Consider the following 27,647-nt stretch of genomic DNA (forward strand, 5'->3'; position numbering starts at 1 on the left):
CCTTCCTGTGACGTAGCGCTAGCCCTCGATGCTACACGCGGGAAACAGGCGAAGCTGCTCAACACATTGACAGTAAGACATTAAGTTTTCTAACACTATTTTTCGCGCATAGAGGCGCTTGTTTTTAACGTTTTCAAATTGCACGCGACTGTAGTTCACATATATATTTCATTTTCAGATAAAACGTTCATAAAATAATCACAAATATCACATATTTTCTTTACACCGGCCTACCGCTAGCGGTGCGCTTGATTTGGTGTACAGCGTGTCTCCACAGGGCGCTGCCGTTATTCAAGTAGTCAGCTTGGCATTAGATGGGGGAGTTAGTGCTACGTAGTTCAGTAAAAGAAGCGCACCCTAGCTATTGTGAAAGGTGCAGCATAGATAGAAGTAAACGTTTATCGACTATTTCTGTATAGTTAAACGAGAGGTCTTGAACGCTATTAACGACTGAATCTTAGTAGAAACAGAAGATAGGACGGGAACGAGTGCGCTAAGGCTCGCTAATTGTGAGTTTACTCTAACAATCAACGATGAAACTTTGTGCTAGCTTAGCTAGCTCCAAGTTGCACACAGTGTTGTGAGTTAAATGCGTATGCCACAAAGGTAAACAAAAGTGAACTGGAAAAATACTGTTTACGGTATCTCTGCCACCACAGACTTTTTGTTTTCGAAATATGATACAGCGGTAGGTTTATCCCCACATTTCTTTCATCGGTCTGACCCTGTTTGTTCAATCACGGTGTCTTTGCGCTCTCAAATGTGCATTAAGCTTGTCCAGAGGGTCCGACCTGTAGCTGAAGGTAGCTGGGCGAACAAGGACAGAGATGGTCACAAGATTAATATTGTTGCACTCCATGAACGGAGAATGCCCTTTAGGAAGTTGGCAATAATAATCACAGGTATGATTCCAGCTAACTAAGATGCATTTTCTCTTGTCTGTCTGTCAGTAGAGCATCAGTCATCGCCTGTAGCTGGGATGGGAGACACACTGGAGTTCAACGAGATTTATCAGGAGGTCAAAGGCTCCTGGGTCAGTATCCTTATTAGCCTTTCAATATGGAGCTATGGTCCTTATTGGAGGGGTATAAGAAACAGTCTCAGTGTTTTTGTTCATATGGTTTAAAATTAGGGCTGGGAAATCAATCCCAACTTAGATTAAGTCGCAATATGGCCTGCTGCAATTTACAAATCGCAGAAGTTGCAATATTTTTTAAATTTGAAATATGTCAAATTAGCAGTTTAATACATTCAATTTTTTTGCAGCAGCTTCACAGGTTTTACCTCCCCCACCCCAGCCACCTCCTTTATAGCAGAAAGCTTGTTGTATCTTCATATTCAGATTCATGCTACTATGGATTAATTGCTTCTGAAATAATTTCATTTGGAAAGTCAAAGTATGCTGCTTGACTAACCCAGGGAGCATTTTTGAAACAGAGCCTTCTCTGCCAAGTAAAACTGTCGGCTATATCCATTTTGCAATGAAATGGTAACATTTATGATGAGTGTTCTTGACTGAATATAGGTTATAATATGAATTGATATATTGCTTGAATTTGTTGAAAAATGCCTAAGTTGAGTAATCTAAAAATAATCACATATTAAATCGTAATATCAGGAAAAAAATTGCAATTAGATTATTTTTGCAAATCGTTCAGCCCTATTTAAAATGTACATGAAACTATATATTATTGCATATATATATATATATATAGTGGGTTCTGAATCAGCTATTTACTTTTGAGTGCTAAACACACAATGTCCATTTAACATGAGGAAAAAAATGCATTTAATTAACCACCACTACTCAATGAAACTTGGAAAAGAACATTCATACTGGAAATGGGTTACATACTGTCCCATGCAGGCTGGTCTAGCCTTTATGCTCTTAAAGCCATGACATCAGCCCAGTACAGCAGTATTAAAACAACAGAAAAGTCTTTGTTTGTAGTAGAGTTGTCATGATACCAAAAATTTGAATTCAATTAGATAATAATTAAAATCACGTGATGTCGATACCTGTTTTGAAATCACAGCAACAAGAATGAGCTCCCAAATACTTTTAATTGGTTAATTAACTTAGCTATTTTTTACATTTTCAATCTGCACATGGTAAAGATTCGATAACAATTAAATGCATACCAAAAGCAAATGCACAGTAATCCCAGAATACTGATAGAACAGCCCTTAACTCAGTGATTTGATTCACCCATGAAGTAAACCACATTTAGTGGAATTGACAATGCATGCCTCACTTTGCACTAAAAAACAGTCCAGAATAGACTGAAATGCACCCATCAATAATTTGTATGTCTGTTCGGACCACTGTGATTCAGTAATAACATATTTCACTATGTATTTGTCAACAGTTGTCCATTTTCTCCTCTGATTTAGAAACTTATACGCCTATTAAAAGTCCTTCTCACTACTGATAACCTTTTCAATTTTGGATCTCTTCTAACAGTTAAGATAATCGGTGAATAACCTTTATCTTTACTTGGATTGTCACGGGTTAAACGCGGGTAGATAAACAAAAACTCAAGCCCTAACATCTAGTGTATTAAAGGAAAAGATAAAAGAAAACAGGACTAGTTCTCCATAAGGAGAAACAGGCTGGGTTAGCTCACCTGCACGCGGTTGTCGTCAGGGCCTCCAGCCTAGTCCGCTGTTGAAGCATTGCATGGTTCGGTGAGCCAAAGCGTTCCCTCAGTTCAGTTTTGGTTTGGTTGTGATGTAACCTAATTCAAAAACAGTAACACGGTTTCCTCCCGTGGAGTTTTGGTTGCTGTAGAGTCTGAGTTGGCGTCTTCTTCTCTTAGTTCGCCTCCACCTGAGTCTTCTGGCATCATTTAAAGGTGGCACAGTCGCAGCTTCGCGTCCACTGCTGGCATGGTGCATTCAAGACTGTCAGACATTCCAACACCGCTTAACCCATTGGTTATTTCCCACATGAAAACCAGTCCAAAACAATTTACAAAGAAAAGAGAAAGGAAAGGAAGAGGGACTCTATCATGCTTATTCCTAACATGGATACTGTCTCAAACTTGAAGGGGTATTCTCAGAAATCGTCAGAATTCTAAGAATTTTCTTAGAATATCATCACCAGGAGCAGCTTTTTGAATTCGGCCTGCACACTTGCCATATTTCAGCAATGAAACATTTCGGTGTATTTGAGAAATTTAAATAGTGTCGCCTCTGCGGAAACCTCCTTCACTCTCTCTTTGTAAGAGACAAGCATAGTTTTGGGCATCTTTGTGAAATTCCAGTGTCAGTATTTGCTGAAATGTACATTTAAATGGATAGGCACGGCTCTTGCTCTTTCTCTCAGTGGCTTACAATTCTGACCGAATATCTGTGAATTAATTGTTATGAGCTTTTGTACTTTTCAATTAGGGGTGCGCAATAAGACGATCTCAGATCGTGAAGAAATAGAATGTACTGGCGATCTGCTTAATCTGTTTTATCGTAGGATCGGCTATACTACTTCTCGCTCCTTGCTCCCCCCTCCCTCCCCTTCTTCTCCCTGATGCAGAGCCTGCCGGTCAAAGTGAAAGTGAAACTTAAGATTTAGTTCTTAGGATGATTTCTAACTCTTACACAAAGCTTTGTCTTGGTTTTCTGAACCATTAGTGTGCAAAAAAACATTTATTTCCTCAATCTGAACAAAGCATATCAGCGTTTTTTGATGAGCTCTAAAGACAGGATCCCCCAGTCTGCCGAGGTTCAAACAGGTGAGAGAGATGAAGCATACCGCGGTCAGTGGAGTAAAGTGTGTCTGAGGCAGGTAGCCTATGTAACTGTTACAGCTGACGTTGTTTTGCTTTCAATTATTATTTTCCGAGTTATTTACAAGCCTTTCCACCTGGCAAGTAAACGTCAGGATAACGCAGCCACGGGTGAAAGAAACATTATAACATCAGCGTCTTTTTACGGAGGGAGGCGGTGACATCCGCGAGGTCCAGACATGGATCATTGTTAGAAAATGTTTTAAACAGTAAAATCATTAATATACATGCATTTTGTTGGCCTACATTCATACTGCTGCAGCACGTAATCTTGCCTTTCTTCTTCTCTCCATCATTGTAAGTAGCAGACAGGTGTCAGTGTGACATGTTTATGTAACTGCTCATCACAGCCTTATTCAGAGCAGTAAAATCAACATATACACAACCTTTTTTAAATAAAAATCAAAATTGTGTTAAAACAACATACAGTCACTACTTAACTGCATAACCACATGTCTCAAAAATTCATCAAATGTGTGTCATATTTAAATTTTCTTTTTTTGGCAGTCTGTAAACAAGGCTGAAGTAAATTTGATGTTAAATTGCATACTGTATGAACAGGCTACTTGTTTAAAGCTTCAGCTGCAGGAATTCTTTTTAAAGACCATAAAACGCAAATCAGAGTGTCAAAATGTGCTTAATAAACAGTACAGTAGATTTTAAAACACAGACAAAGACACACATAATAATTCTAAAGTGGTGCAGAAAATTTAGAAATTGGTTCCAGAAGACAGAATAGATCAGAATGCAGGAAAAAAATGTTTGGAACTTATATATATCGTGAGATAAGACCTCTACATACACACACACACACACACACCCACATACATATAATGCATTGACCAACAGGATGGTGCAGAAGAAATCGATAAAAATCAGAGAAAAGGTTGTTTTTTCTGGACACTAACTTGCTAATTTGTCTTAGAAATGTAATGAATAAAATTGAGATCGTCATCTGGCCATAAAACAATCGTGATATGATTTTTTTTCCATATCGCCCACCCCTATTTTCAATACTGTCATTAAAAAACCAGGGTCATTCAAAACAATGCAAATCCAAACGTGTCAAAGTATTTAAAAAAATTGAGAATCTTTGAGTTTCTTTGTTTTGAGTATTTATTCTAGAACATGAGGAAAGAATTGAGAAGAAATTAATGGTTCAACAGAAACTATAGATTTCTTTTTATCAGATTTTGAGAAAAATCTGTTGCAAATTTCCTCTAGGCAGACGGCTTCTTACCAAAGTCCCAAAACATGCTCACCAGGTTAACTGGCTTCCAATTGCCCGTGGGTGTGACTGTGCCTGCTTGTTTGTATGTCAGCCCTTTGATTGACTGATGAACTGTCCAGGTTGTACCCACCTCTCGCCCAGTGGCTGCTGGGATCAGCTCTAGCCCAACACAACCCCCAAACAGAACTATCCATCCATCCATTTTCTATACCGCTTATCCCGTTGGGGGTCGCCGTGCAAACAGGACTAGCAATATAGATAATAGATAAATGAACGGATAGATCTGTATTCCATGTTGCAATGAGAAACAAACTGTACCACCATTATCCAAAAGTTGATCCTTAAACTAGGTCAAAAACTTATGGTTATGATAGTTTTATTTTCATCTGCCAGTATTTTTCTGAAGTAGTCTACTTGTCTATAAAATGAGGTTAGGGAAAATTACAGGAATCCAAATGACCGCTTCAAATTACTTGTTATGCCTGAAATCCAAACATTAGTTTAGTGACATGACTTGCAAAACCAGAAAATGTTAACAAGTATTGAATTCAAGGACTTTATGACCTTTAAAATTTCTTAAACGACTTTCTTTTGAAACAGGGTTAAAATGTTGTACCTTTTGAATAACTGAACTCTGCTTCTCCTCTCTGCTTTTCTCTATCAAACTCTGTCATAAGGGATTCAAATACCAGTGTTGTAACGCATGCTCTGTACTGTTTTGTCTTACAGAATGATGGGAGGCTGCGTTTCAGCAAGCAAAATGTGGTTTATAAAAACAACAAGACAGGGAAGGTGGACAGCATCCCAGCTGGTGAGCTAAACCTGGCCCAGTGGAGACGAGTATGCTTGGGTCACGGCATCAAGCTGGGCACCAGCACGGGACATATCTACAAATATGACGGCTTCAGGGACACAGTGAGTGTAGTTTTGATGTCTTTCGGGTCTGCATATGGAAGTCTGATCAGACTTGCAGGCTTCATTCTCATCTTGTCCTCATTTTTGTTCTGAAATGTCAATAGACTAAAGCTTTCCCCCTGGCTGTATTTCTCTGTTGCTTGGAAATAATTGTTACCTTACTCAGAGCAGAACAAAGAAACAGTGGAATATTACAGTGGAATATTACAGACCAACACTGGTGGATGATTTGTTCATCCCTTTGTTTACATCAAATGATGTAACAAAAGCGAGGGTCCCGCACATAAACAACCCCCATTATATATCTGACATTTTTACGAGAAGAAAAAGCTACCATCTTGCGAAAAGGCCACCACTTGAGTGTGTGTATATGTGTTGCTAACAAAGTATGTGAATGAGTCGACTCTTCTCTCCAGAGCTCCTAATGGGATTAATGAGGGAAACCAGTGCTAGCATGTGTGTTCCATAAACAGTGTAATCATCGGCTCATGTGAGTCAGTGTTTATGTCAATCCACTGAAACAATTTGGCTCAGAGGACAGACCAGGAAAAAAATTGCGGTTGTGTTTGTTTTTTGTCAGACTTTCTTTTGCCCTGCTGCACTGTGTGTGGGGGACTGTCAGCACGCACGTTAAAAACTGGGATGGAGGACTGGGTAATACCTGGAGTCTCCCGGGGTTAATCAGAGTAGTATTTGGGGGAGATGGATCCTCTTGTCCCGGAGCGCAGGGCATGATGTCATTGTTTATTATCCCACAGCCAGTGTCAGTAATCGGAAGTTGGCTGGAGGTTTAGCTGCTGGCAAGCTGAACAGAAGCTTTGATGCATCTGTCCCAGTGAAGTGTCCCTGAGCAAGACGTTGACCTACTGCCAGAGAGGCGGTCATGTAGCTGACCTGTAACTGTCTGCTGGAGGAGTAGGTGTGTAGAGGCATCTTTTCTGGTAGATACCATGTGTCGTTACTAGGGATGGGAATCGAAACCTGGGTCGATAAGGGCCCGGTTCGGTGTTTTTGAAATTCCCAAAAAACAGTAACGTTTTAGCTTATTGATATGGCTATTGATTCTCACAGGCTCTGTGACGTAACGTCATTTTAAGATATAACTGTTGTAAAAACATACACTACCGGTCAAAAGTTTTAGAACACCCCAATTTTTTCAGTTATTTATTGCAATCCAAGTCGTTTAAATCCAATGAATGGCTTAAAATGGTACAAAGGTAAGTGGTGAACTGCCAGAGGTAAAAAAAAAAAAAAAAGGTAAGGTTACCCAAAACTGAAAAATAATTTACATTTCAGGATTATACAAAAAGGCCCTTTTCAGGGAATGGAAATTGGGTTAACAATTTAAAGCTTTTCTGCAGCAATGGAGGTTGATCAAGCCTTGAAAGCTGGTGCTACTAATTCCTACAGGTGTTCCAACTTTCCTTGATTACTTACAACCCCCTCTGTCTGCATAAAAGCAGTGTTGGAACACACTGTGGTACCATACCCTCGTGAGCATCGGTTGAACAGTATTATACTGCAGAAAGTAGTGTGTTGCTACAAAAATGGCGAGAAAAAGGCAATTAACAATGGAAGAGAGACAGACGATCATAACACTTCACAATGTAGGTCTTTCCTACAGAGAAATTGCAAAGAAAGTCAAGGTGTCAGTGAGTACAGTTTCCTTCACCATCAAAAGGCACTTAGAAACTGGGGGAAACTCTGACAGGAAGAGGTCTCGCAGACCCAAAACCACAACCGAGTCAGAGGACAAGTTTCTGAGAGTAAACAGCTTGCGTGATAGGCAGCTCACAGGTAAACAGCTTAAAGCACAGCTTAATAGTGGTCGTTACAATGTTACAATGTTACAATGTCATTTAGCAGACGCTTTTCTCCAAAGCGACGTACATTTGAGAGCAAGAACAACACAAGCAATGATCTAGACAAGAAGAAACAACATCAGTAAGTGCCATCAAGTGCTTCAGGTTCAATTGGACGCAAGTGCTGCCGTGTAGAGTTTAAGGCAGAGTACCTAAAATATACGTTGTTTATGTAGTTTTTGTTTTGTTTTGTTTTTTTGTTTTTTTTGTTTTTTTGTTTTTATGTTTTTTTTTTTGTTTTTTTTTTTTTTAGACAGCAACAATGAATCAAGGAAAATGTGGGATCACTAATTGCCATTCATTAGGCTTCACAACAACTATTTACCAAGTACCAAGTGCTGGATCATTCCCAAAGAGCTGGGCAAAGAAATCCCAGAAGTAGAGCAGGACAGTGCGAGCTAACTATAGTTGGGAAACTCATTCAACCACTGGGGACAGCAGTGGAGAATAGTCTGGCTGAGACTCAATCTACTACTGGGGACAACAGTAGAGAATTGCCTAGCTAAGTGCAAAGTGTTCTCTGAAGAGCTGGGTCTTTAGCCTTCTCTTGAAAGTAGACAGGGAGTCTGTAGATCGAATGGAGTTGGGTAATTCATTCCACCATTTAGGGACAACAGAGGAGAAGAGTCGAGCTAGTGACTTAGGAGCATGATGTGCTGGAAGTACCAGGCGCCTTTCGCTAGCTGAGCGTAGTGGGCGAGAAGGGTGTAGACCTGGATGAGGGACTCCAGGTAAACAGGAGCAGTTTTAGTTACTGCTTTGTAAGCAATGATTAGAGTTTTGAATTTAATGCGAGCTGCAACTGGAAGCCAGTGTAGAGAGATTAAAAGAGGCGTGACATGAGCTCTCTTGGGTTGGTTGAAGACCAGACGTGCTGCTGCGTTCTGGATCAACTGCAGAGGTATAACTGTGCATGCAGGTAGGCCTGCCAGTAATGAGTTACAGTAGTCAATACGTGATATTATAAGAGCCTGTACCAGGAGTTGTGTAGCATGCTCTGTCAAGTAGGGTCTGATCCTCTTGATGTTGTAGAGGCGAAACGGCAGGACCGAGCAATCGAGGCCACATGGAGCTTGAAGGTTAGCTGGTCATCAATCATGACACCCAGATTCCGGGCTGACTTAGTGGGCAAGAGATTATTTGATCCAAGCTGGATACTGATCTGCGGTTCCATAGTGGGACTGGCTGGGATGATAATGAGCTCAGTTTTGGGCAGGTTGCGCTGTAGGTGACGTTCCTCATTCATTTAGAAATATCAGCAAGGCAGGATGAGATCCGAGCTGAGACAGTTGTGTCATCTGGTGGAAAGGACAGGAATAGCTGTGTGTCGTCTGCATAGCAGTGATAAGAAAAGCCATGGGAGCGGATGATTGCACCAAGTGAGGTGGTGTATATTGAGAAAAGTAGGGGACCAAGCACAGACCCTTGAGGCACCCCTGTTGATAAGCCATGCAGTTTAGACACTCCTCCCTTCCATGATACTCTAAAAGATCTCCCTGTGAGGTAGGACTTAAACCACTGTAGGGCAGATCCTGAGATACCAAGTGAAGAGAGTGTGGAGAGGAGGATTTGGTGGTTTACTGTGTCAAAGGCAGCAGACAGATCCAGCAGTAAGAGAACTGAGGACTGACCAGCTGCTCTGGCCAAGCGAAGTGATTCCGTTACCGACAAAAGTGCAGTTTCAGTAGAGTGGCCCCGCCTAAAGCCAGACTGATTCTGATCAAGTAGATCATTGTTCTGCAAGTGTTCTGAGAGCTGGTTGAAGACTGTGCGCTCCAGTATTTTTGATAGGAATGGGAGAAGTGAGACCGGCCTGTAATTTTCAACCAGGGCTGGGTTGAGAGTGGGTTTTTTGAGCAGTGGTGTAACCCGCGCTTGCTTGAAAGCAGCTGGGAAAACACCTGTGGACAGAGAGGAGTTAATGATACAACTCACAGCAGGGCTGATTGTGGGCTCAATCGCCTGCAAGAGATGTGATGGTATCGGGACAGGGGACAGGTTGTGGGCTTAGAGTCAAGCAGAAGCCTGGTGACTTCGCTCTCACTTAGTGGAGAGAATGAGCTAAGTGATGCATCACTAGCTGGTGGCAGAAAACTGAGTTGGACAGGCTCAGAGAATTGGTTGCTGATGGCAGAAACCTTGTCAGTGAGGTAGGAGGCGAACATGTCTGGAGTCAACATACTGGAGGGTTGTGGGTTTGAAGGAGAGAGGAGCGAGTTAAAAGCAGAGAAGAGTTTGCGTGCATCAGTGGCAGCACAGATCTTTGATTGATAGAACGCCTTCTTAGCAGATTTTAGAGCAGAGGTAAAACAGGACAGTTTTTGCTGATAAGCACTCAAGTCAGTGGTTTGTTTGGATTTACGCCATTTTCTCTCTGCCGCTCTGAGCCCTGCCCTTTGGGTTCTGATGACCTCAGTGAGCCAGGGACAAGGTGGAGTATTACGAATAGGCTTAGACACCAGAGGGCAGAGTTTGTCCAGAGAGGAGGTCAGTGAGGAGCAGAATGTGTCTGTGGCCTCGTTAACAGTGAGTGTGAAGGACTCTTTACATGAGGCTAGTGCAGCTGAGACCTCGTCAGACAGCTGTGTTGGGTCAAGTGACTGAAGGTTTCTGCGGTATGATCTTAATTGAGTAGTAGATTGTTGAAGTTCAGGTAAGCCAAGTGAGAACTGAATGAAGTAGTGGTCAGAGAGGTGAAGTGGTGTTACACTCAAATTACTGGTCGTACTAAGCAAGTCTCAGTTTCAACTGTGAAGAGGAGATTTCGAGCTGCAGGACTAACAGGACGAGTTGCAGCAAGAAAGCCGGTTCATCACGCAGGATCTTTGTATGCTGTCGAGTAGGCAAAAGGTTGGTTCCACAGTGTGTGACATCAACCATCAAACATGGAGGAGGAAGTGTGATGGTCTGGGGCTGTTTTGCTGGTTCCAGGGTCGGTGACTTGTACAGAGTGAGAGGCACCCTCAACCAAAACGGCTACCACAGCATTCTCCAGTGGCGTGCAGTACCCTCTGGTATGCACCTAGTTGGCCAGGGGTTCATCCTACAGCAAGATAATGACCCAAAACATAAGTCCAAGCTGTGCCAGAACTACCTCAGGAAAAAAGAACAAGATGGTAAGCTTGAAAACATGGAGTGGCCAGCACAGTCTCCAGACTTAAACCCCATCAGGCTGGTTTGGGATGAACTGGACAGAAAAGTTAAAGCAAAGCTACCTGTAAGTGCCACACATTTATGGGAACTTCTGCAGCAGATTTGGGAAGAACTTTCTGAAGAATATTTGATTTCTGTTGTAGAAAGAATTCCCCGAGTGTGTTCAGCTGTTATATCTGCCAAAGGTGGCTACTTTGATGAGTCAAAAGTTTAGAGTACATTTTGGTCTATAAATTGATTCCATGATTTCTTTTTAAACTCCAGTTGCTTATTTGTATTATGCTGTCATTTCAGAGTGCAAGGACACATTAAACGTAATGATTTTCAAGAAAAAAATGGAAAAATTGGGGTGTTCTAAAACTTTTGACCAGTAGTGTACATCAGTTCTTTCAAGGGGAACATGAAGTAAATGCACATCAATATAGTGGATCACCAGAATATGGTACCTTCAACTGTCAGCTTGAGGGAAAAAGACGCTGCCTGCGAGACGCATGCAATCACATCTGCCTGTGCTGGGAGTAACATGCTCTCATATCCCTCTCTTTAGCTGCTTCCGAACAGTTTTCTTCTTCAGCTGCTCAGGTAAATGCTGAAAAGTGCTCCAGAACTTTGTAGCAATTCCCGTTTGTTAAAAGTAGTAAACCAGTGTAGAAATCTGTGGTGGAATCAGCAGAATTGAAGTTAATTAGCAAACTTAACGAGCTGAAATTCGGAAAATATGATGCGTTCAGGTAACCTCAGTAAATTAGACGACTATATACTATATGTTATGTTTTGTTCAAGTGTCACATAAAACTTGGAAAATTTCGTTTTTGACGAGAAACCTTAATAAATGCAGTTGTTTATATGAAGAATGTCTTTGTATTTGAGGGATTTAGATGTGATGGACTGAATCATAGCTTTTTAACTCAAGCTCTACTCAGCTAAGACCACTTCGAGTGTAATTATTTGTCTCCATTTTGTTTTTCCAACAAACTACAGAAAAGTATCGATAGTGGTATAGATAAGGACCGATCAATAAGGAGTATCAATAAGGGTATCAGTTGGAGCCCGACTGATTTATCAGCGGGCTGATTATAGCGTTTCACAGATTAATCAACATCGGCCAATATGTAGCTGATTAACTTTTTGCTGCGCGGGGATTTCTCTCTCTTTTTGCTCCTGTCGCTCTGTGTGTATCTGTGCTGAACTCAGCCCGAGTGCCTGGCCCCTACCCCCCAGAGTGCAGGAGCAGCTCTCCCTCACTCAGTTTGCTGCTTGCGTGTGCCACGTATGTCAGCTCCGATTCCTGCTGGTGCGGCTTTCACACAGGGTGCGAGTTTTCTGCCTTTCAGTCGCATCTCCCTGCTCTCAAAGCCCTGTCCTTCTTCATAATTTTTACCTCAATAAACCCCCCTTATAAAAGTGACTTGATTCAGTGTACAGTGGAAGTTTGTCGGGAACCTTTCAAAATAAAAGCATTCTCTACAAGTGAACGGAGTTTCTCTATAGAAATGCAAAACCGGGCTTCTACTTTGAAAAGCACAAACCAGAAAAGCATTCATACGGTGTTTATCTTTCCTGTGACATATTCTACCAGTGTGGAGACAGAAAGTTTCACTGATAGTAGATCTTTAGAGAACAACTTTATAAAACAGGCGCATTTAAGCTTGTGGCCTTCCTCAGGGTTATCAAGAAACACATTGTTAACGTATTTTATGTGCATATTTGCCACAATGATGTAAAAATGGCTCTCCATTAATAATTTTCCTGTCTAATATGGTCAACAGCGAAAATATAAGATTATTATACAGCGTTTAAATGTAGTCTAAGTTGCTTCTTTGTGAAATAAACAAAGATAAATGCAACTGATTATGCACATGTCCCCATTTGTGTTCATGTACAGTATATACCCTGTGTGTATTAATGTTTTTTTTTTTTTTTCATATATCGGATATTGGCTTTTTTTTTTTATGCTTGTTGTCAGACCGACCGCACTCAGGGACGAACACAGAAACCATCTCCTTCACATATACACAGACACACACCCAGCTGCTCCTGTTGCCCTGTGACTGCAGCTCATGCTTTTCCTTCCTCTCTCATGTTTTAGCAGACATTTAAAAACACAAAGTGAGGCAAATATCATGGGTTAGATGAACGCCTGACAGTTCATTGCTATTGTTTTTTATCCAGTCCGTATCGTAACAGAAATGAAACTTAAATTCTGCCTGAGTTTTTACGGCAACAAGCTATTTTAAGATCGCAAGCGGCTCATCTCCGTCATGAGACATGGTTGATGATGAAAATATCTATTTTCCGCTAATCATCAGATTATAACCAGAGAAGTACTCAACCAAGCCAAAGTAAAGTTAATCAGACGTCTGTGTGTGACATGAAGAGCTCCACACCACGCGAACTGACGCCATAATCATGCGACACAACGAATCGATACATGAATTTGTTGCGAACAGTTTTAATTATCGATTTTTATTGATTTTATCGATTCGTTGTTGCAGCCCTACTGTTAATGAAGCAGTCCTGTAGATTCAAATAAAATTGTCTTGAGAAGGAGAGGTTCTCACCTGTACTAGTTGTGGATCTTGGTTAATCATGTTTAATGCGATTAAACATTTTTTCCACTAATGAGGGATTGAAAGCAGTTGAGAGGGTGGATTACAAACACTTTAAATAAAGACAGTTGGTGCTTAATTTTGGTAAGAGAGTGTGGGTTCGTGTGTGTTTGTGTGTATGATGGGGGATCTGTGTTTATTATGATTAAATGAGCTGAAAACCAACAAATCTGCCAAAACTGTAACGAGGAGTGAAGAAACACTCAACAGCAGGCCTGATGAGGATAACGGGAATGAGCACACTTCCACAAATCAACTCACCCAGGCATTTCAGCATATTTTTAGTGTTCACATCTGGTCACACATGTTTTCCTCTCTAAACCACGTCCTAATCCAGGCTAACAAACTCACTGATGAACTGGATTGCAAACGCACACATTGATCTCAGTTGACCACACTAACTCTCACAGCTCTAATTGGCTGTAATAATCTTACAGACAGGCAGATATCCAGGTGCGTAAACTGTGTTTCCCACAGAATCTCGTTCGTTACTCTGCACACACCCACACTCCACAATCACTTCCACATGTGTGTGTCTTGTTAGGACAGTGTGTGTGTGATTGAGCATGTGTTTGTCGCTGTGTGTGAGTGTGTGTCCTCTCCAGTTGTAAGCAGGCCCGCAGGATAAATAAACAGGCTGATTGTCGGCGGCCGTGTGGAGGGGAGGAGGACAGACAAGGCGGATGGATTACATTCACCTTCAGTGTTCCCAAGTGGCCTCGGCGGTGGGCGCGGTTATAATTGCAATGTGATTAATTATCCCTCCATCCCCTCACTCCTTTTGGAAACTGTTTGTCTTAGCTTTGACCCATGCAGTGCCAGTGCAATACTGCCTCACTTACTCAAAACCTTTTCATTTTTTGTCTATCTCTATCATCTTACTCTCCTTCTTTTTCCTCTCCTGTCAGTTTAATTTTCTGCGTCACCTTCTGCCCCTCTAACCTCTCTGTTCTTACCATTTTCCATCAGGACTTGGAGAAGATTTCTGAGTTTTTCAAGGCTAACTACAAGGTGGAGCTGGCAGAAAAGGACATGTGTGTAAAAGGATGGAACTGGGGAACAGCAAAGTTCTCAGGTAAAAAAAAAAAGCTCATGGGCCAACTCATAAATATTAGATGTTAATATAATAAATGGTGTACTGTGAGAATGAATACAGCACATATCCTGGGATATTTAAAGTAGCCATGGTATAGATACAGCTGACATCAGAGGCAATGCCCACTAAACATAACATAAACAAAACGCCGTGGGGGAAAACAAACTAATGGCTCCAAAGCTGGTTTGCCTTCTGCTACAAATATACTTTAAGATTTGAGTCCGTTGATTAAGTTTCACATTTACCCAACCATAGCAAAGAGCAAGTAGGAGAGAAGTGTGGCTCTATGTCATCTTGCAGGAGGATGAGCTATGTCTGACTGTGACATCCAAAATCCCAACATGTTTGTCAGTAGACGGCGCCTCATTACATGCAACTTTCACCTTATGTTAACCTTACCTGAAGTGTTTGTTTCAGGGTTACCATGAACATTTGATAAGTTGATGATAAGTTTGATTCATTGTATTTACAGCAGACATGGTTTTATATCTATTCAGACAATTTAACCGGGCAGCTAAAGACACATTCCCATTGAATGGGTCTTTCATCCAGTCTCATATAACGGATGGACAACAATCTGACCGTATTTTGATACGTTTATTAATGTATCATCATCAGTCAGTTTTTAGTAATGACTCAATGTAGAACAGCTGATTGTTGGCCTTAGCATCACAGTTTAAAATTTGTGCTTTCATAGCTTTACAAGTGGTGGTAAAGATTTTTTTTTCCACTATGGAAAGCTCTGCCCCCAATTATGATGCAATGCCGACTTTACCTATTGCTTTAATTAATGTTATGGAAAAATCTACTGTGAAATATTTATAATAGATGCCTTAAGAGTGTGTGTTTGTTTCCAGCAGCAGCCCCACTTCCTGTGTATGAAGATGCGATAAAAATGGTGACAGAAATCCTGTAAATCAGTGGTTCTCAACTGGTCCGGCCTCAGGACCCACCAGTCTGTCTTCTGACAGATCACGATTCAAGTTTTCAGAAAAGGTTCAACAACTCATGTTTAGTTAATTGATTATGTCGCAGTTTGGAGCATGATTGGACAAAAAAACTGTTATAAAAAGGAAAAGGGACAAAACGGACAAATTTTGTACCATCTTTGCCCATCATTATGTGTCAATTTTTGCCAGTTTTCCAGAGAACTTGTGAAATTACTTTATTATCATGGGAAAAGTGGCCATTTATTGCAAGAAGAGGAGATAAATTAGTTGATATATTTACCAAACATTTAAATTTACCAAATTTAACAGTTAAACGGGGTAAAATAAAAGGTATTGATGCCCAAAAAGGACTTCAGGACTTTTGCCACCATTTTTTTCAGACACCTAGTCCCTAGACCCAATGAAAACTGCTTCGCAACCCACCTTTGGGACCCATCCCACCAGTTGCGAACCACTGCTGTAAATGATGCAGGCCTAACATGTCAAACAACAAACCTACCAAAAAAGGACTCTTGATTTAGACCCACACATGCAGTTTGCTTCCAGTGTCACCACACTGTGGTGCTCTCTGAAGTCATGCTGTTAGTGCTGTTAATGTGAACTTAAACATACAGTGCATTCAGAAAATATACAAACCCCCTCTTTATTTATTTTTTTTTTTTTTTGTGTTATAGCCTGATGCTTCAGTCATTTAAATTCATTATTTCCTCACGGGTTTATACCTCATCATGACAAACTGGCACAAGAGTTTAGATTTTTTTTTTTTTTTTGTTGATTTTGGTAAAAATAAACTGAAAGATCATATTAACATAAATATTTAGACTCTTTTCTAAAACACTTGACATTCAGCTCAGCTGCCTTCAGTTTCTCTGGATTGTTGCTGAGATTTTTCTACACCTTGATTGGACTCCACCTGGAGGGCTGCAGAGATGATTTCCTTCTGGATCGCTGTTTTTGCAAAGTGTTTGGATACTTACGTCAATGTGATCTTTCAGATTTGCGAACATTTCTAAACTTCAGTTTTTACTGCGTTATTATGGGGTACCGAATGTAGATAAATAAGAATAAAAATGATTTTAAACAGCTGTAGCATCAGGTGTTAAAATAGCACTGAAAAAAAGTGAAGGGGTCTAAATACTGTGCTCACAGTGCTTGGTTAGAACTGCATAATGGTTTTCAAACACGTGGCAGTGGTACTGTATACTGGGGTAACATTTTGGGAAGTTCTGACTGTATTTAAAATTGGATTCAACCTGTTCCTAGGGTTCTGTTAACTTAGAGCAGCAAAAATCAGTGGCTTCAGTGTCTGGTCTGGTTCACAATGTTAAGTCTCATATTTGTTGCATTAAAGATTGATCTCACTCTGATACCAGGTGTTTCTGTCTTCTCCACTTCCTCTCTCCCTCTGCAGGGCCACTGTTATCCTTTGATGTAAATGACAACACAGCGTTCGAGATCCCTTTGTCCAATGTTTCCCAGTGCGCTACAGGGAAGAACGAAGTGACTCTGGAGTTTCACCAGAATGACGATACAGAAGTCTCTCTCATGGAGGTCAGGTTTTACGTCCCACCCAGCCAGTCCGATGAACGACAAGACCCCGTGGAGGTAAAGAAGGATGGCGTTCTTTCCTGTCATGTATTTCTCTCATCTTTAAAGTGTTTGTTTCTTAATTGGCATGGATATTTGTGCTTTAGGCGTTTGCACAGAGTGTGCTGTCTAAGGCTGATGTGATCCAGGCTACTGGGGACGCTGTGTGTATCTTCAAGGAGCTGCAGTGTCTCACACCCAGAGGAAGGTAAATCACTCACTGATTTCCACATTTGTGTCCTTAAAACTACTGAAATCTAACTATGAAGTGTTTAAACCATGTAACAATAGAAGCCACACTGATCATGCTGGTTGACCCTTCATATCTACAGATATGATATCCGTATCTACCCAACTTTCCTTCACCTTCATGGCAAGACCTTTGACTACAAGATTCCCTACACCACGGTCCTCCGTCTATTCCTGCTGCCACACAAGGATCAGCGGCAGATGTTCTTCGTTGTAAGTGGACTTTTTTTTTTTATTGCTCGGATAATTTTAACTTTTGTCTCTCTTGCTCCTTTTTGCATCCCCTCTCGCTATTATACATTTTTGTGATATTTCTACAGATCAGTCTGGATCCTCCCATCAAGCAGGGACAGACGCGTTATCACTTCCTCATCCTTCTGTTCTCCAAGGAAGAAGACATCAGCCTCACCCTCAACATGAGCGAGTGAGTTTTTAAAAGGAAAGAACATTTTCTGGGCAGTGTGTAGCAAAGTGCAACATGAGTGATTGATTCTAACTGCTGGTGGTGAAGCCTACTTTTGGTTTCACAAACCCTGTGTGTGTTTAAGATGCTCTTTTTAGTGTCTTATTGCAAGAACCCTCTAGAGGGAGCCAGAGGTCTGGAGGAGTAATCGGCATGTGTTATTACAATGGGCAGGAATAAACTTTGTATTCCCTCTTACAAACACCAGAAAGCTGCCATAAGTGTTGCTTTTTTTAAAACACTGAACCTGTCCTGTCCTCTTTGGCCCATCAGGGATGATGTAGAGCGTCGCTTTGAGGGTAAACTCAGTAAAAACATGTCAGGGTCTCTGTACGAGATGGTCAGCAGGGTGATGAAGGCCCTTGTCAACCGCAAGATTACTGTTCCTGGAAACTTCCAGGGGTAAGCACCTCATAAAAGCACTGAAAACATACAGTATACCCTGTATGTAGGTAAATCCTGCTAAATGTGCCTCCATTTTTCACAGTCATTCTGGAGCTCAGTGCATCACATGTTCCTACAAGGCGTCATCAGGCCTCCTCTACCCCCTAGAGCGGGGCTTCATCTATGTCCACAAGCCTCCTGTGCACCTGCGCTTTGAGGAGATCTCCTGCGTCAACTTTGCCAGAGGCACCACCACAACACGATCCTTTGACTTTGAGATCGAGACAAAGCAGGGAAATCAGTACACCTTCAGCAGCATCGAGAGGTGAGAGGGAAACTGTTTTCACATAATCATCCTTGTTTTTATCAAGGTAGTAAAATGTGATAGTCTGTTTATCCTCACCATTCACATTTGTCTGTATCCACCATGCAGATCTAACCTTACTATTAATCTATGAAGACATGCTCCTCACTCCTTTCCATATTTTGATTTTAAAAATCAGTGAAAATAGTCTTGAAAAGGCAGAAATTGTCAACAAACATTTTTTTTTTTTTTTCCCCCAAATGTTTAAAACCAATATTCGACAAAGTTCCTTTTTGCTGGTAGAGCAATAAGACTACAGTGTTTTCACACCCCTGCCTAAGGTGTACACATGGGATGAATGGCTACTCACAAATTAATCCTAATCAGTATGGATAACACCTTTTAGGTAGGGGTTTAACAGTAGTTGTTTTAATTCTCAACCATCACAAGATGAAACTTTTTTGTGCACACAGTCACACAACAGATATGTCCTGATACGGTCTACAGTCTGTTGTCTGAATGGGGTGAAAGGGGAACATGCACAGCAGTGTTGGAAATTAACTATTTGGCCTACCTGCCACTGTGACTAGTGGATTCAAAAATCTACCAGCCACTTTATTTTAATGATCAATATAATGTAATGAGCTATGTATAACAATCAAGGCTTGTAGCAATCAAGGCTATTCAGTGAAGTGAAATGTTTCTGTGACATTTTCCTGCATGGTCAGTGAGCCTGTAGGTCTGCTTGGATCTAATCTAATCATGAAGTCGATGGGAACAAGCACAAAAGCCTTTATAAAATACTTCTGTTATGTTACTTGTATTTACCTGCCCCCATGGCTGGTAGGTTGCGCAAATTCATCAGACACTGCTCAAAAATACCTGCATTTGGCTGGTTGCAGTTGCTTATTTCCCACCCTGATGCACAGTATGCACATCCCAATCCAGGTGGTGGAAATACAGGCAACTGTTTGCTAACTGCTAGTAAAAACACATGAAGAAGAAGCCGGTACAAGAAAAAACACAAAGAAAAGATTCACGCAGTAGCAGGAAGATGAAAGTAGAGACGGAGCTGGGAGGTTAACCAAAATTTAGATTGAACTGCAATATGGCCTACTGCAATTTTCAAATCGCAGAAGGTGCGATATTTCTTTAGCCTGAAATTTGTGTCAAAATACTAGTTTAAGACTTTCTTTTGCAGCTGAAATCTTATGCTCCACCGATCATGCAACCATCCAAGTGTCACTTTTAAAAATGGTTCACAAAAAGTCCTTTCCTAATTTTTATAGAAGTTTTTCTTATTCAATAGAGGATGACGTTAAAAAAATAATCACTCCTGCAAGTCAACAATTCATATGTAACTTACATTGTGAGTCAAAATAATCACAAGTAGGTGTTTTTCAAACCTGTTCAGGCCTGATTTAATCTTTCTAGTATTGTATGGGTTAGAATATATAGAGCGATTTATGTTTTATGTTCGTGTAAAAAAATAAGTTAGAAAATAATTGCATTTTAGATTGCAAATGGAGTGTTAAGGGGGGAGTGCAATTAGATTATCTTCTCAAATCTTTTTATTTTACATTACTTTGTTTTGCATTTTTCAAATTTAGTTTTAATAAACTACAAACTGTATAAACAATCACTGGTAGTTTTAAACACAACTAGAACAAAATGTATTTGTCACTACTGACAGTTCAAAATAATCAATATGAGAAATGTGGAAATCTGTTTCCAGGACTTCTTGTTTGTTTTTTCTGTTTTTTTCCTGTTGGACCAAACCTGTTACTGAACCGTGAGGTGCAAACCCAGCCGTGATCATGAACTGCAAACCCTTGCCTTTCAGGGTAGCTTGTAAGCCAGAGTTTCAGATGAAGTGCGTTGAATTTAAAGAAAAGGACAGGCGGAAGGGGGATATCCAATGGTAGACAGCACACCCTAAAGAATTTTAATACGGTTATGGTGGTAAAAGCTGCACCACAGATGCCTCCAGATCATCCAACAGAAAAATTTAATTGCAGTAGCTGGGTTTCTACCTTTGCAGGGAAGTAGCTTTACATATTTCAAACACAATCGCAAGTCAAACCAGTTTTACAGTAATCCCTACACCAAAGTGTCTCCTTCAACAGTCAGAATTGGACTTTTAAGCACCAAATCCAGGAGCTCCATATTGACAGATCTTTTTACCTGGCCATAAAGCCTTAACAGAGAAGAGGGGTATGATGTGAAGAAAATAAGGCAGCCCCTCCATGTTTGGATGTTCAACATTTGGTTTAAACTGAAACTAAAATTTTGTTAAAGAAATGTTGTTTAAATCATCAACATTAGACCAGTTTCCAGTCCAGAAACTTAAAGATGGCTCTGATAATAATCTAAACCCGTCCAGTGAACAGGAAAAAGCATGTTTATATAGAAACGTTAATTTAGAAATCTTCTTTCAAAATGTAAAAATATATTTGTAGTTGCATTGATCGTCATTGAGACAAATGTTAACCTTGCAAACAGATGGATACGCCCGTTTCCTTGTTTGTCACTGGCGAATTCATCTTGCAAAGCTCCCATCTGAACCGTTTGGGCCCAGTTAGAAAGTGGCAGGACCAATCAGCGACGAGGGGCAGTACTTTCAGGCAGCAGAGTCCAGATGTAAACAAGCAGCAGCAAAAGCTGATGCAATTATGGTGGAAGAGCTTAGCGTGGATGCTGCTAAAGCGTAAGTTTTATCAGAATTTGACAACATTTCTTCGTTAAAAGAAGAACAAAGAACAGCAGTGAATTGTTTTCTTTTCAAAAACGACAAAAGTCGAGTACTTACATGTCTATAGTTGCCATGTTTCACGTTATTCCCCTTGCATAAATCAATCCATCAAATCTGAGGTGAAATAACCTCCACCATTCCTTTTTTCTTTTAGGGAAGAGTACGGCAAACTGTTTGACTTTGTTAATGCCAAAAAGCTCAACATCAAGAACAGAGGATTCAAAGAGGTAGGTCTTGCTGTTATTCACTCTCCTCTCCAAATGTGGGAAAAGATATTCATGACAAGAGTTTTGTAAAACAGTATCAGACATATTAGAGATACTGATGTTTCTTGCCCTCTTCTATGTGTCTGTCCTTGTACCCCTGTAGAAAAAGGTGGGTATGGTAACGGGCGTCATGTATGGAGTGTGGAGTGATCTCTGCTTGCATGGCGTGCTGCAGCGTGCGTGTTGTCTGTGTAACTCAGGACTGTTTCCTGTAAACTTGATTGTGGTTGGATTTTACCAATGAATGGTGTTGAATCTGAAAAATCCAGAGTGATTTACTCCTAATCATGGGACATTGGGTTGAAGGAGTGTGTTCCTATAATAACTGAGTGTCTGGATATGTGGGTTCCTTTGCATCGTGCTGACTAATGTGTGACCTGGGGGCTTTTGGTGTGCTTTAACACTCAACACAGCTGTCATCATGACCGCTGCATCAACACAGGATTGTCAGACAGACCAGCCAAGTAATGCCAAGTGTGAGCACCAACATGGTCTCACCAATAGGCCACTATGTCACTATGGCCATCTGTTGCCATAGTGACAGGATCAGTAAATCAATGAAAATGTATGGCCTGCTCTGAGACACGAGCATTTCCTGTTTGTGTTTAATAAAAGCCTTCCTGACTGGTTGCCTGATTGTCCCAGGGCAGACACAGATGTAGATGCATGGAGATGGGAACAGAGGTGGGGTTTATTAAGAAGGCTTGGTTTTAGTCTAAGATAAACCACAGAATGGCCTGTCCTAATGTCATATTATTGTGTTAGCCCAACTAAAGCTGGGCTTTAAAAATGCATGTAAGCACGTTAGTCCCTCTGAAATTATACTAAATCAGATTTCCCTAAGTCTGTCCAACACACCTACAGTTGGTAATGCAGTTGTAGATGGATTTACTCCTACATGTGTATAACCCTGTTGGACTCAAACTGGATTTAGCATTCAATTTAGCATTCACTATCAGATTTTATTCATCACACATTTTTTAGTCATTTACAAGAAGATGTTGCAGTTAGGAAAGTTTAAGTCGGACCTGGATAATGAAAAACAGCTGGTATGTTGGTCGAACTTCTAATAAATAAATACAATATACTTTTGTTTCTTTACTTAGAATAAGCCATTAAGCTTTTATTTATCAAACACTAAAGTTATAACCCTTAAGCAGCTTAATTAACTAAGGGCTTGTCCAGGTCTGAGCTAGTCCTAACTGGAGTATTAAAGGAGAAAAATATTTGCTTGCCTCATAAATGTTACAACGGTCGCAAAATTTAACAGCAATTTTAGTTAGATTATCGACCACAAGGGTTACAGGTAGTTATGGAGAGGTGAGTCACATTTGTTAGCTACTGGGCTGCCTTCTCTTGTCAACTCTGGCTGGAAGTTTTCAGCAAAAAACAAAAATACACCCGGGCAAATTAAAATTTGGGTCGAGTATCTTTGAGAGATTTTTAGATCCTGGCATTTTAACAATATTTACTGGGGCCATGTCTTTACTAACGTGTTGTTACTTCTGCCGTCATCTTGCAGCATATTTTACAGTTCACCGTGGTTTGTTCATTTTGAAATATGAACAATATTCAGATGACAGATTCAACCTTGGCTGTGTATTTACAGTTTGCGCTCTCTTGCTTTCCTCTGAGCATTTTTGTGTCAGAAGTGGTTCTGACACAAAAATGCTCAGAGGAAAGTTTTCAGGATGGGAGGAGGAGAGTGCTGTCTGCTTGTGAGAGAAGCATTAGGGAAGTGAACCCCGTAGTATACTCGATGTATCACCCAACCCTGTTTGCATTCATAGGTTACAGTAAGTAGCAGGATAACGTTTCAGCCTTAAAGTTTCTGATTGATAGCCCACGCAGCCACCAGCTGATACCTATGTGACAAATACTGGAATGATGAGATAAAATGGAGAAAAGTCAGCAGGGTTGGAGACAAAGAAACCATACATCATCAAATATCAAGACTTTAAACACATATTTTCATCTTGACTCTACGTGGCTCTGCAGATGTCATATGGTGTGAAACATTTGGGGTGATCTCATTGCATCATGGTTCAGCTGTGATCCCTTTCACCACCACATTTAGCTCTGAATTTTTAAAGATATGTTTTAAAATCCTATTCTACGTTTTGATCTGTTGTTGTCTGTCAATCATGGACATGAAGATGATTTTAAGTGATCCTGTTGACCTCCATTTAGATGCTGTATTCTGAGTGCTGTTGTGTTGCTAGTTTTTTTGATGGAGTAGTTTGCTTTCAGGGCATGAAGGGTAACATTGACGAGTACAGCGACTCAGATGAAGACCAGCACGATGCCTACCTGGAGAGGATGAAGGCTGAGGGCAAAATCAGAGAGGAGGGCAATGACAGTGATGACTCAGGTGGTGAAAGTGGTAAGTAGCTGTCCTAGTTCTACAGAAGGAGATTTTATCTGCTGTTTTTAAAGATCAGAAGGTTTAATCTGTGCTTCCCTGTCTTGTTTCTTTGTACAGATGAGTCGTTTAACCCTGGAGAAGAAGATGACGACATTGCAGAAGAGTGAGTGACTCTTTTGTTAATAGTTTTGTTTTTTAACCAATATTAAAGATGAAAGTGGGTTTCATCAGTTTTTTTTTATTCCTGCCTTGTTTTTTTCACAAAGCTTGTGTAACTTTTCCCATTTCTTTTTGGTTTTCCTGCCTCCTTTAAACAGGTATGACAGCAACGCTTCAGCAAGTGAAAGCAGTGATGAAGGTGATGACAGTGATGATGAGGCAGCAAAAAAGAAGAAACCCAAAAAAGCCAAAGTTGTAAAGGAGAAAAAGGAGAGAAAACCACGCAAAGAGGTGAGATAGTGGTTGGGATGAAGAAACATGATGGAAACATTTGAGACTTTTGTCTGACAATTTCTTTCCTTTCTGCATTGAGAGCAGAAGAAGCAGAAAGACAGTGGCGGCCCTAAAAGGCCAATGAGTGCCTACATGCTGTGGCTTAACTCTAGCCGTGAGCGAATCAAGTCCGAGAACCCGGGAATCTCCATCACTGAGATTTCCAAGAAGGCCGGGGAGATGTGGAGACAGCTTGGCAAAGAGGAGAAGGAGGTGAGATATCCAAAATGTCAGTTTACCGGTTCAGACCAAAGATTTGGGACAAAACTTGTGGCGGGCAACTTTGCAACATTCAAAAAGCCTGAGAGGTCACATCGCTGCAACTGGAGGAGTTATGCAAGAAGGACATTATTACACATTAACTGTTTTTTCCCTGAAACTTTGTCATATTTATAATCAGGCCAAATGGTTCCTTGCTTACTCATTTGTCATCAACTTCATAGCATGGTAGGAAAATTTCTCATCACAAATAAAAACACAAATGATTTTCTAGCTCAGTCTTGTTGTGATTAAGATATCTGTGGAGAATAATACTGATATGATGGATAAATTTACCTTTGACAGCCTTAAATTTCTGCTGTATTAGCGCATATAGGGCTGCATGTCCTACTAATGTGTACAGCTGATCTGGAGTGTTTATCAGGCTGAAGTGAAAAGTAAAAAATACTTGAAGTCTAGACAAAGAAATGCAAAGAATTAAATAGCTGAAGCTTGTCTATCTGAAGTTTATCAGCCCCACCTTCTGCAAGGTTCTAAAACATCTCAGTCAACACCTCTGCCAAAAAGGGCCTAAGCTTATCTTTAGTCATGTGAAACATGCTGTCTTGATCCATTTATATTTATTTTTGTTCTGCCTTTAGGAATGGGAAACAAAGGCAGGAGAAGCCAAGAGGCAGTACGATAAACTAAAGAAAGAGTACGCAGAGAGCGGCGGCGGAGGATCAACTTCCAAGAAGTAATACATCCAAGGTCCAACACTCATGTTTTGTTTCTTGTTGCAACCAGTCCAAACCAGTCTAATTTTCTCCCCACCCCTCATCCATTAGGGAGAGTAAGAAGTCTGGAGGTAAGAAGAAGGAGGAGAAAAAGAGGAAGTCTGCTGGGGGAGATAAGGACAGGGAGAGGGGAGGAGGCAATGACAGCTTCAAGAGTAAAGAGTTCATCGAGACCAGCGAGGAGAGCTCATCGGACTCTGACCACAAGAGCAAGTCTAAGAGGAAGAAGGTAAAGCCAGTAATGATATCAGACAGATAGTGGTTCCTGCATAAGGAACTATAATGAGATAGATCTTCAAGTACTCGTCCTCTGTTTCACCGCAACATTCAAACATGACTCATTCAGCTTGATAGATGCCCTCTTTATCAGTTTGACTTAATGCATTAAAACTGCAGCCACTCTTAAGTTTGCAGGTCTGTTAGCAGTTCTAACTATTAAAGTCAACAGTAAAGTTTAGCTAGACGTAGCTGGAAGAACCGTTCTTATGTGATTCAAGACAAATAGAAAAAAATCATCATGGACAAAGCATTTTTTATTATTATTTCAAAGTGTTTCGTGTCTGATTGAATCTGGATGTCTAAATTGTATTAATTGGACATTTGAGCAGTGAAGAGGCAGACAGGAAATGGAGAGAGAGAGGAGACTATGACATGCAAAGGTCGCCAGCCTAAATGGAATTTGCAGTATTGTGGTTTTTCAACTTGCTCTGTAACCATTTGTGCTCCAAGAGAGGAGGTGTGAAATAATTTAAGCTTAGGTGAAGATGTTAGCCTGATCGAGGGAGAGCTACAAAGACGAAGGGAGATCTGAGGAAATCACAGGTAAGAAGGAGAAGGTGCAGAGATGTTTGCTTGGATGTGGCACAGAGAGTATCCAGCCCATCTCTGACTTTCAATATTTGTAAAACTTCCATTTTAATGTTAAGTGTGTAATATCTTAAAATAATGACTGCTTTCCTTAAAATAGAAGTTGTATATGAGTAATTGTTTAGTAAGAAAGAAGATAAGAGAGCAAACACAAAGGCTGTAATGGTGTTTGTATTCATCCCAAACTGTCAGTGTTCAGAGTCAAGGTTTGTTGTTTTCTAACGATGAAAAAGCCTGAATGGAGAAAAAAGGCAATCATGCATGGTAGGATTTACCTGCTCCTTTATGCTTCTAACAATTTGCTAACTGCAGTTTAACAACTAATGAAGAGGAGGAAAAAGCAACAAAACACAGGAAGAAGAAAAGTTCTGTTCAGTAGCAAGAGCAGCGAAGATATGAGACCTGCCTGCTTCTTATCCCGTTCTTTTTTTCCTTTTTATGCACTTTATACATCAGTACCGTATTCACCTCTTTTGTTATTTTCCCTCCAGGAATCAGAAGAAGAGGAAGAGGAGGCTGCATCCACACCTGCCAGCTCAGAGGAAGAGTCAGACTAAATTTACACAGTTACACATGCACAAATGCAAACACCAAGGACCAAGCATTCATACACTGTTGGTTCACACCAGACTGACGGAAACACCAACAAGCATGAGTCGTGTTTTTCTTCTTCGTGTCTTTTTATAAGTAAGAATCAACTCTAAAAGCTCATGTAACATTTGTCATGTGTTTTTCCCCTCAGAAAAATCTGTGGGACAGAGGAAAACATGTTCTCCAGACGTCCTGAAGATTTTTTTTATTTCAGCCGTAGTGGTGGGGATTGTAGTTTAATAGCACTGAGCGATGTAGGAGTTTGTAGAAAATGTGGATATAAAGAGGGGAACACATTTGAATAATTTTGTCCATCCTGTGTAGAGCATCCCAGAGCAGTTAATGTTGTTTTGTGTTTTGGAATCTCATGTTTCAGGCTTGAATAAATAAAACTCATTTTTTAAATTGTATTTTTTTGTAATTTCTCCACAGTGACAGCAATCATTGAAAGAGGTTAAAATGAGAACTGCCTTAAAAAATCATGAAGTTGTGTCTACATGGATGAACTGACTGATGAAATAAGCTGTGATGTCTTTATTGTATCTTCCTTATGATTAATAATGAGTAAACAGCAGTTTAGTTTTAATTCAAGCAGTAGTTTATGTAAATACAGGACGATTTAATATATGGGTAGACCTTGGGTAAAAAGTTTTGTTTTTATCAAAATGCAGAATCAAGCATAGATACATAGTTCATCAATATTAGGAAAATAAATCGTAAACACCAGTGAA

General features: G+C 40.4%; 1 protein-coding gene across 3 annotated transcripts; it reads left to right on the forward strand.

The window, feature by feature from the left end:
- ssrp1a (structure specific recognition protein 1a) lies at positions 1-27,326 on the forward strand. Of its 3 annotated transcripts, none has more exons than XM_041798030.1 (19): positions 1-72; positions 951-1,033; positions 5,746-5,931; positions 14,525-14,630; positions 17,013-17,206; positions 17,296-17,396; positions 17,521-17,650; positions 17,758-17,861; positions 18,174-18,302; positions 18,388-18,609; positions 21,495-21,567; positions 21,710-21,715; positions 23,857-23,989; positions 24,089-24,134; positions 24,289-24,421; positions 24,509-24,676; positions 25,324-25,418; positions 25,510-25,687; positions 26,817-27,326. In XM_041798030.1, exons 2-19 carry the CDS (start codon positions 980-982, stop codon positions 26,880-26,882), a joined length of 2,124 nt encoding a protein of 707 aa, XP_041653964.1. In that variant the 5' UTR covers positions 1-72; positions 951-979; the 3' UTR covers positions 26,883-27,326. The 3 variants fall into 3 exon arrangements, with proteins under 3 accessions (XP_041653964.1, XP_041653966.1, XP_041653965.1); XM_041798031.1 differs by having other exon boundaries at positions 20-72; positions 954-1,033; XM_041798032.1 differs by lacking the exon at positions 21,710-21,715.
- The last annotated feature ends 321 nt before the right edge of the window (positions 27,327-27,647 follow it).

This window comes from Cheilinus undulatus, linkage group 10 (assembly GCF_018320785.1).
Source record: "Cheilinus undulatus linkage group 10, ASM1832078v1, whole genome shotgun sequence".
Taxonomy (NCBI): domain Eukaryota; kingdom Metazoa; phylum Chordata; class Actinopteri; order Labriformes; family Labridae; genus Cheilinus; species Cheilinus undulatus.

Bases quoted from the DNA above. Each gene is read 5' to 3' on its own strand.
- ssrp1a (XM_041798030.1), top strand. From the start codon at position 980: ATGGGAGACACACTGGAGTTCAACGAGATTTATCAGGAGGTCAAAGGC. The intron at 23,990-24,088 runs GTAAGTAGCTGT...TTCTTTGTACAG, and splicing joins TGACTCAGGTGGTGAAAGTG to ATGAGTCGTTTAACCCTGGA. The intron at 25,688-26,816 runs GTAAAGCCAGTA...TTTTCCCTCCAG, and splicing joins GCAAGTCTAAGAGGAAGAAG to GAATCAGAAGAAGAGGAAGA.